The 10,566-nt window shown below is 46.3% G+C and overlaps 1 protein-coding gene across 1 annotated transcript; it reads right to left on the bottom strand.

Moving 5' to 3' along the window:
• Nucleotides 1–1,230: 1,230 nt before the first annotated feature.
• On the bottom strand, nucleotides 1,231–9,459 carry LOC119283938. The gene is made up of 4 exons (XM_037563279.1): nucleotides 8,144–9,459; nucleotides 7,312–7,517; nucleotides 1,618–1,693; nucleotides 1,231–1,482 (listed from the first exon to the last, which is right to left on the bottom strand). The coding sequence occupies exons 1-3, from the start codon at nucleotides 9,457–9,459 to the stop codon at nucleotides 1,623–1,625; spliced, it is 1,593 nt and encodes a 530-aa protein (XP_037419176.1). The 3' UTR covers nucleotides 1,231–1,482; nucleotides 1,618–1,622.
• Between the last annotated feature and the right edge of the window lie 1,107 nt (nucleotides 9,460–10,566).

The raw sequence follows: 10,566 nt of genomic DNA, 5'->3' as shown, positions 1-10,566 counted from the left end.
TTTGATTAAGTGTGGAGAGACTAGGATGTTACGAAGAGATAGGTTTTGGGAGGAAGTGGGGATGGTGTGTTGACCTACGTCCGTGCCTGCAAGCGTGGATCCATTGGCAACTATGATATCAGGAGAAAAACTGGGGTAGGATGAAGTGAGAATACCAAAGATGAGGCCATGTGACACGTCGCACTAGAGTCGAGGTACCATTCACCATGGGAGCTCGACGACGTCTGCCCTTGCTACACGCTCATGGGGTTGAGCGCCTGGCCAGAGTATCCTGATCCCAAGCCTGCCACGGCGCCGCGGGAGGTGCGCCGGCCGTAGACGGGGTGTGGAGGGACGTCCCCGTGCTGCTAGTGTGCTGGAGGAGCCGAGGCAGGCGGTGGGGGCACGCCGTACTGAGCTGCTACGCTGGTGAAGGGGGTCGGGCCACAAGGTTGTGGCCCAAGGATGCCCGCGCCGGGAGCATGGGGGCGCCAAGGCATGGACCAGGCGTGGACCATGCTCGTCCATGGCGTCGGAGCAGGAGCAGATGGGCGTGGTGGAGGAGCAGCTCCGCCGTAGTGAGATGGCCCGCCCCTGCCGGAGGCCTTGCAATTCCCTTTGCCGCGGCTGCCACCACGGCCGCCCCCACCAGGGCGGTTGTTGTTGTCGCCAGCCCCGCTGGAGTCCGGGCTCGCTGGTGCGCGCGCAGTGTGCAGGGCGATGTCATGGGGAGTTTCCTCGGCTTGGCGGCTCTCCTCGAGGAGGAGGAATGCACGACAGCACAGGAAGGTGGGGAAGGACGACTGCATGGTGAGTATGGGAACAGCATAGCGAAAACAGGGATTGAGACCGTGAATCATTTTGAGGACCTCGTCGCGACCGCGGACATGTTCGCCAAGGTCCGCCAGGCGGTCGTTGGCGCAGTCCTTGAGCCGGGCCAACTAGGAGAGGATGGAGGACGACCCCTGCTCAATGCGGCGAAACTCGGTGGTGAGCCGAACAAGCCGGTATGGTTTACTTTCCACAAGACAAAATATCTCCGAATTAACTGTAATGCATATGCTATCTAGTTACAACAAAATGATTTACTTTCAAACAGCAAGAGTAGAATAAACGAGCAACCGCCAATTGTTTCATAGAAGCTGATGCAACATGTGGGCTATAGTTATCCAAATTTCTCAAAGATGAAATGTTTCACAGATGATGGCCAACTTACAACAAGGTAACCATTCAGTTTACGTTCCATCATTAAGCTTACAGTCATTTTGTTCCAAAAAGCTCACCCTGCAGCATGCATCATAGAGTTTCCTCTGGCGCTATCTTGAGATCCAGGCAAGATTCGATACACGTGGACGAAGGACAGAAAGATAAAGTTCAGACAGACAGACAATTCACCTAATGTAGCATTCAGTTCTACATGCAAAACCCTCCGAAACAGATCATATGGCAGCATGCAACATCAGGTTCAATGATCTCAGGTTCACTCCGGCCAGCCTGCGCTTTCTGAAACCATTTTATATCCAGTCATTATGAATTCTACTGATTTTCGCAGCACATTGTACAGTTGACAGCAAGTCTCATGTGGAACAAAAACTGATAGTAAGCGCAGGCAGTAATATACACAAACTGTTGCATTACCTTCTTCACTTCTTTTCTTTGTGTTGACCCTTCCTCTCCTCCTCTTGCTTTTGTTTCGGAATTTGCTCTTTCAGATCTGAAGAACAAGCAAAGGAGGTACTGTTAACTTGCGGACAGCAATCTGATACAGTTCAGTCTTCAGTGAGCATTGCTTATGAGAAGATAATAGCAACAATTATCATCATAGCTATGTATGGACATGGAATACACAATCAAGTTGCCTTCATAACACTGATAATGTTATGTATGTCTAGTACATGATCCACCGAGCAACAAATTAGGAGAATATCACCTTGATCTCTCAGCTAGGAAGTTTATCATTTAAATTAGGAATATATCTCTTAGCTTGGGCCTTAAGCCAACTACGGATAAGATCCACAATTTGTTACTCAGCTCAGATTGTTAGGTCTACATAAAGAGGATCCCTGTGAGGAATAAAGCAAAGCAAGAATTAGAAGAAGAATTTAGAGGATCAAGACTTCAGGAAACTTCAAGGCTTTATAATAGGCCAGAAATCACGTGTAAGTTCTGTACCGTTAGTCTGTTATGTATTTGCAGATCTCAAGACTTCTCTGATAATCCTTGCTATCTACAGTAAAATCAGTTGTGGACTACAAGAGGATATTCTATCTGAGCTTGCCCCTGTAAGAACCTGTTGGTTATGCGTGAAGTACATACTAATGATATATTAATCTACATGACATCTGTAGGGAAGGCACCAATCTGCTTGAACTGTTAAACAAGGTAGCATCAGATGTGTTGGATGGAACTAACGGACGTCATCCATTGTGAGATAACTACATCATCAAAACCTTTGGATGCTTCAAAGTAATTTGTATACCTACTTAGGAAGAGGCAATTGCTTAAGAATCGATATGTTCGACTTTACAATTACATGAAATGAGCCCCTCCAGCAAATAAAAAACAATATTTTCTTAATGTTTGGCCATATATCTAAATTGTTGTATAGATTTGACACAGAAAAAACATCCAATGTTATTTGTTTTAAAATAGTCTTTAATAATATATGTGGTCAGTGTTAGTTCACAACAGGGTTAAACATTCGTATGAGAGGAGAACATGGCCACGTGAAAGGAGAGCACTGATTTGGAGAGGAAAAGATGTATTACAGCTGGCCGGATAAGAGATGATTGGCAGGGACTTGCTTACCACTGTAGAAGACTTGATTTTGAAATGCATATCTAAAACAAATATGTAGTCTAGTGCAGATGAATGGAAACTACTAACCCCAAAGGAAACAAATAGCCTAATGTGCAAGTAATGGACTTGCTGCTGGCAGTACTAATGGTAATCTTATACATGTTTTATAGTGGACAATGGGGTGTTACCAAGTCATGTCACATCAAAAGCAATGATGATTTCTGTGCAGCTACAATGGTACCTCTTTTACTACAGACGGGTGTCCTCGGGACAAACTGCATAGACTGCTTAGACAGAATAAATGTCACGCGGTTTGCATATGGATTAGCTGCTTTAGGGCGTGAACTTCAAGTGTTGAAGGTCACTGAAGAACCTAAAATTGAACAGCATTCTCCTTGGGCCGATGATCTGATGGATTTCTATTAAAGGATGGGTGAGACATTAACCATCCAGTATGTAGGTTCTGCTGCTCACAGCAAGGTTAGCATCTTGTTATATCTGTGACTCCCGTCCCGAGTAACATAATCTGCATAACACAAATCTTGAAATGGCGCTTTTTTGAACTAAAACTTTGTATCCATACCCTGGAAGGTGTGCAGTTGTGTACTACTATTTTAATGTATTCTTTACAACCTTTGGAGTAGTTCTAATTTCCCCGAGTAGTTCTAAACTTCTAATTGCCGCATCGCTCTTCCCTTTTCTATCATTTGATATGTACATCTACTTTCCCCTCCCTGCTATTGTGTTCGGCTATTTAGCCACATATTTAAGTCAAATAAACATTAAGGCCACCTGTCACCTGAAGATAGGACTCTGAAAGAGCAGTTGCTAGCTACTATCAAGGGTCAGGTCTGTCATACTTGTGAATTTAGCAAAGGTCAGGCGTACCAGGACAGTTGATACCAAATATCAAACGTTTGCTCTAACAGGTCTTCCTATGATAAAATGAACTTCCTAAATCAATTGGTACATGCAGCTTTGCTCTTTGGAAACAAGTTTACCAGTAGAGGTTGTTAACAGGGCGAGCACATCTGCCACCCAAGCACCTTGAGTGTATTTTCTGAAAATGTAAAGCTTGAGTGTTTATATCTAAAAAATTTGTGACCAAAATAGTAGGCATTTCTTACTGATTATAGTTTTTGACAAAAGGCCGATAGTTGAGTTTTATTTTAAGTGTTTGCTGTTGTAATCTTGAATATCTTTATTTCAGAATGATTTGTTGGTAGGCAGTCAATTCAGTAGTCAACACAAATCCAACTTGGTATTTTGAATGCTCAGTGTAAATCTTCCATTGTAAGGGAAACTCTAACCGTTCTACTCCACTAAGCTTTGCTCGGACCTAGCCGAACTCCTTAATTTAATGGAGTAAAAATCAAATTTGCAAAGTTCAACCTAGTCTCAACCGAAATTTGCATACCTTCAACCTAGCCGAACACATTGTCTTGACAATCAAAATTTAAACTTAAACCCTAAACTAAACTACTATTCATCATCATCGCCATGGTAGAGGTCGATCCAATCACCGCCCATTGGGTTCAGGCCGGTGCCTTCATCGCGGAGCCGGTGAAGATGCACCGCCCCTCCTCAACGCCGAACTCCTTCTCCTCCTTGCCGCCGCCATCGCCGCCTTGCTCCTCGTCGTCGGAGATGACGATGAACTCACCATTGACCGCCCGCTCGGCCTACTACAGCTCGGGGTACTGGCAGCGGAGGTCCGCTATGTACTCCTCAGCGGCAGCCTCTACCGTGATGAGCTCCCACGCCTCCGAATCCTCCTGAGACGTCGCCGCATCCACCACCCCCGGCTGTGGCGGGACGAGGTAGGCGGGCGATGTCCCCCATGGGAATTTGAGCCGAGCCTTCACGTCGGGGAACCGCACCTGCCATTGTTCATATTCCATGGCGGCGAGCTCCGCCATGTGTAATGACCCGATCGACTTCCTCTTGTGGGTCTCCCGGTCAGTGATCTCACCACCCACGTCCCACACGCTCGCCGCCGGACGCCAAGGTATTTCCTCTATGGTTGCCACGATGGAGTGAGGTCGGGGAAGTCAGTGATGCGGCGGGCGGAGGCGGCATCGGCGGGGAGGTGGCAGCTTGAGGACGTGCCACTTGAAGACGAAACACAGGTATGGTGGCACGGATCTGCATTGCAGATCGGGAGCGAGAAGTGGCGGCAATGGGATCCGGCCATTGGGAGGATGGGGCATCGGGGAACAGCGGGGAGAGTCGCCGACGGTAGGGATTGGGGAGGAGAAGAGGCAGAGGAGGCGGGGATGAAGAGGAGAAATGGCGTATTTTTACTCGGCCGCTGAGCGGTGGAGTAAAAATAGGGGCGGCCAAGGCGGCTCATGATAATTTATCCTCCACCATGGAGTATTGCGGATCGGCTTGGTCCCGGTTAGAGGAGTAAAACCGGATTTTTACTCCTCTAACAGGTTATTGGGGATCGGTTAGAGTTGCCCTAACATGCCACAGATCTTCTGTGAGCAAAGAGGGTAGTGGAAGGCAGCAACCCAATCCTAGGAGTTCCTTTGAATTCTTCATCGTTACTACAATAATGGCTACACAGATCCTGAGAAGCAGGATGCTATAAATGTGTGAGCTTCTTCATGTTTGCAAAAATCACGCTCACAAAACCAATCGAAAAAGCCGACATAGGTCTAATATTATTTCACACAAGATTTATGTGTGGTGTTTTCTTAAAACGCAGGTTCTTGGGTCATTTCCAGCCTCAGCAAGGCGGACCTCCTCGGTGGAAGTTGGACTCGGATCAGCATTACAATAACAGCCGTCAACGAACTTTAAGTGAAGAAACTGGAAGGTGCTGCTCTTTCATTAACAGCAACATTGCTTGATGAGCTGCTGTACAACATATTCTGTACACAATTAGCTTTTACTTGAACACTGCTCTTGACTTCAATCAGACAATATATCAATGTAGAATTTTTTTATAAAGGGTGGTTTAATTATTACTTAAAAGGTTTAAGCACTACACCCGGCACATTATTTCAAAGTAGAAATTGTTAAATATAGTAACTTGATCCATTCCCTCATTCCATGGGCTGAAGGCCAATATGTGTCCCTACAACAATACAACTGCCTCTAACAAAAATGTCATTGTGGTTCTCACTTCTTGGTCCATGTATTATTTCTCAAAAAGTTGTCACCAATCAATAAATACCCCCTAACCCTAGCACACAACAGATAACCATTGGATATTCACATTGTTGCATAAATTTGTAGCACATGATTGCTAAAAAAGTAACTTTCGCGGCAAACCTACCCAGTACAAGTACACGACTTAGTTAACTGCAAGAAAAAAAATGAAGTGACCAATGGCAAGACAAATGAAAATGGCTAGATAAGTAGTATATATGTACTGTATAACTTATAATTACAAGGAAAGAAGCTGACATAAGGCATGCATGTTGAAATTATTATGTAACTAATAAAACAAGCATATTATAAATCCTATTGACTTCTGCAATGTCGCCTACTATCTATATTACAAATTTGAATAACAACCACTAGTAAAAAAATTAAATGGTCCCCTACAGAATGATTGTGTGATTGATCAAGAGATAGATTCTATTGAGTTCCATCTTCCAAGTCCAAACACACATGCAGGAGTCCATGGCCATCATTGTATGTGGGTAATATAACTGTCTAGAGTGAATTGCAATGCCACGTTAAAAGTGTGGATTCAGTAATTCAACAAAATCTTTGAGAAATCATTTCATACAGGTGAAATAACTACATGCTCTATGGGGCTTATGAATGACGCGGCCTGAGTTTCCTGTTTCTTTTGCATTGCTTTGCGTTGACGACTTTCTCTTTGCTTATTCGGTAAGAGGTAGGACGACCAACCGGACGCACTACACGACAAAATGCTTTGGTTGGCACTGACTGTTCCAATTTGTGGTTGTCCATGGGTTCGCTGTTCACGTTGTGAGTGGCGCCATAGCCCGTTCTTAAATGTTTTCTCATACCACATGGCAAAATGCTTTGGCTGGATTTGGCTGCCTAGTTTTAATTTCCTATCTGTGGCAGTCCAAGCGTTCGTTGTTCACGTTGTGGGTGGCGCCACAGCCCGACCGGAACGTTTTTTCCATATAGTTAGTCGGGTACTCGGGGATTAGAGCTCATGATGTGATGGTTCTTAGTTGACCATATACCATGCCAGCGAGCCCGCTTAATATGTCTCCCAAAGTAGAGATACATATCTTCAGCTCCTGCATGCCTCAGGCACAAGGAACGAATAACAAATGCCCATCAATAACCACATTCAATCAGATCGGCCAATAATTTCAACCAAAAAGGAAAAGTATAAACCCATAAGAAAATACCAGATTCTATCAAAACAAACAGGCGCAACGAAGGCTCATGACACCTTCTAGGTTTATACAAAGCCTAGAGAACAATGCAAACCTCAGCAGAAATAATGCAGTTCACAACATAATGTTGTAGCCCCGGCATGAACAATGGTCTTTTTTAAGGGACAATGAGATAAAGTGCATTATTTAGACTCACCTTTCTCCGAAGGTGAAGCGCCCTCAACATTGCTGCATAAGATCATCGAGCTACCATCATCATCTATGTTGGTTGTACCCTTCACCAATTCTTCATTTGGTGAACTCTTGGGAACATCGCCAAAAGAATCTTTGGATAGCAAGGCACATCCATGTGTGTTGAGTGCGCTAGAACCCTCTGGAGCACCTTCTCCTTGACATGGAACCCTTCGTGAAAACAAAGGCATAATTTTTCAGTATATAGTTGTTAAGGTTATAAATGAAAAAAGGCAATGAAACTTTTGTAGCACAACTAAAATTATCCCGTCATCCATTTTAATGACCTCGGGTGCTAACTATTTTCTGTTGAGTTCGGTTTCTAAGAACCAGCTAGTGTTTGCACATACTATGAAGTACAATTATAGGGAGACATACAAATAAACAACACGTCGATGTGGTATTTACAATAACTCTTCTCAAATAGGATAACACGTACCAGTCCAATAATTGCAGTTTGATTAAATGCTCATCACAATACGCATATCATGACAAAAGATGCCAGGTAATAACTCTCGTGTATTGCTATCACTGAACCCCTCAAACACAAAACACACAGTCGGGCTCACGGACGAACGAAAGAAAGGTAAACACGGCTTGCCAACCACCTCGTCGTAGAACAAGTTATGCCGATCTTAACTCATGTCGCAAACCACATAACTCAAAGGGCCCAAAGCAACTAAGGACACATGGAAACCAACAAGTGATCCTAAAAAATACTTTCAACAATGTCACCAATAGAAATGTTTGAGCATAGCTCAAAATAGGTGTGGCGTTGCAGAGTAGAGCTAGCTCACCTGGTATTGAGGTCATGGCTGAGACGTTCAAAGGTGTCGACAAAACACCACTCCTTCATAGTATTGGACCCCTTGTCAAGCAGTTGATGTGCCTCATCTTCTGTTTTCACCTCCTCTCCCCCCTCCACATCACCTACCTCCTGACTAGGGATCGACGATAGCAGATCCTGGTATTCGCCACGGTCCACAGGAGTGTAGAAGCTGACAATTGGAATCAAATTACAGGAGCGACGATTATGACACACCTTCTTCACCCGGTCCGACTGTAGCTCGATTGTGAAGAGCCCAGAAAACGTGTTAGCGAAAATGACATTCGCTCCCTCGGCAAACCCCAACACGATCAGTCTAGTTTCTGCATTCACCCGAGTACCTTTTGGGAGCAAATTATGCAAGTGGATTACCCGGTTCAGTACCCATCGTGCATCAGTGCGGTCACTCACCTCCCTTGTCCACAGTTTGAGACGCACATCCAGTTCTTCACAAAGACCCAGTCCACCGTCCTCGGACACCATGAGAGTAAATCTCTCTGCATTGCTACCAGACTCGTGGTTTGGTGCGTCAAACTCAGTCAAGCCATGCCTTGCTAAATCGCACTCCAGGATCGACCCACCGTCGGACAAGAAGTAGAGCAGGGATCTCCCAATGAGCAAGCCGCTGGAAGAATTTTCAAAGCTTATCATGAACTCGCTGCGCATCGAGATCAGTTGGCCCCAGGTTCCATGCTCCGACGAGTATACGCGCACCGACGTGACATACTTCTCGTCGTCAGCATCTTCGTCCTCGATGCAGAAGACGAAGGCCACGCCGAAAGGGCCCCCGAGGCAGTCGCGGTGGTCGCACCCATCGGCCGCGCAGAAGACGGCATAGCCCGGCGAGAAGATCTCAAACGCCGGGGGCAGCGCTAGGCGCTGCTGGGCGCCCGTGATTGGCTCCCACACGAGGAGCTCCCAGGAGTCCTTGGAGCGGAAGAGGGCGCGGCCATGGCGGCAGTCGATGGCCCGCCAGGAGCGCCAGTCCGGCGCGGCCAGGGAGAAGGAGGGGGCGGCGGTGGGGACGAAGTGGGGGATGCGCTCGTCGTCCCAGTCGTGGAGGAAGCCGAGCACGGGGGCTGCCCCGTGGTGCTTGTGGAGGCGACGTCGGAATCCAGGGCGGGAGGCGGTGTGGCTCCAGGCCTTGCAGATGAGGGAGGCGTGGAGGAGGCAGGCCGGGTCGTCGGGCGGGAGGCGGAAAAGGATCTCTTCGATGAGCTCGTTGGGGAGCGCCGGCGGCGAGGCGCACACGGTGGTTGCTAGGCGGCGCGATAGAGCTGCTCCCATGGTACTTGCTAGGTCTGGATCGGTGTTTGAGTGTGTTGTCTTGTGGGGAATGGTGGAATCGACGACATTGGAGATTTTGGATCCACACCGTAAATTGCCGTTACTAAAAACGCGAAAGATAAAAAAAAACGAAAGAAAGGAAGTTTGTTTTCTACTCCCTTGTCCTAAATATAAGTCTTTTTAGACATTCCACTACAAACTACATACGGACGTATATAGACATATTTAAAATGTAGATTCACTTATTTTGCTCCGTATGTAGTTCATAGTGAAATCTCTAAAAAAAACTTATATTTAGAAACGGAGAGACTATTTTGCACAAAATTCGCTTCTTCTTTTCTTGAGAAAGGAAACACCTGCCTTATTATTACTTATTTTGCCACAATACAAGAAGGAAAAATACTAAACCAAGTTTTACATTTTTATCTTTATCTTTACCTAATATTAAAGGACGAAGACTTTTTTAGATCTGCATACATTTAGTCTGGATCGATCTTTTTTTCTTAATAGGTTCGCTAGTGTGGTTCGCGTTTGTTTCATCCGTAGTCCGCTAGGATTAGGTTTCGCCTACTGTTTGTTAGGCCGGACCGAATTATTCAGGCCTCTCGGCAGGCACAACGAAGTCTGGTGGAGACCACTAGCTAGGCCCAATACAATTATTCTGGCCTGCCAACCCATCGAAATCTGACATGCTGTTTCTACTCCAAAGAAAATCATATATCTGCCCTTTTTGTGTCTGTGTGCAAATCCTCGATCGTACATGATCACAAAACGAATTCCATACCATCGCGGTCACGCCCCTATTCTCGTTCGGTCTCTTCCCTGAGCACACATGAGAGCTCCCCAGGCGATGAGGGGAATAAGCGGTCAAGGTGCCAATGCGGGGCATGCAAGCTCGGCCGCGGGTGTGCTCGTGCACCATGATACAAGCAGTGGCTACAAGCCCAAGGCCAGTGGCCGGCGTATCCCGTTCGGCGTGGTCACAATCGACGAGCACGGCGGCGGGTGTGCTCGTGCACCTCGCTACAAGGCCAACGGCCGGCGTACCCTGTTCAGCGTGGTCGCAATCGACGATCTGCACCTTCTCTTGGAAGAGCCCGTCGAGGA

The sequence above is a fragment of the Triticum dicoccoides genome, chromosome 4A, assembly GCF_002162155.2.
Source record: "Triticum dicoccoides isolate Atlit2015 ecotype Zavitan chromosome 4A, WEW_v2.0, whole genome shotgun sequence".
Lineage (NCBI taxonomy): Eukaryota > Viridiplantae > Streptophyta > Magnoliopsida > Poales > Poaceae > Triticum > Triticum dicoccoides.
This window is presented reverse-complemented; position numbering and strand designations above follow the sequence as displayed.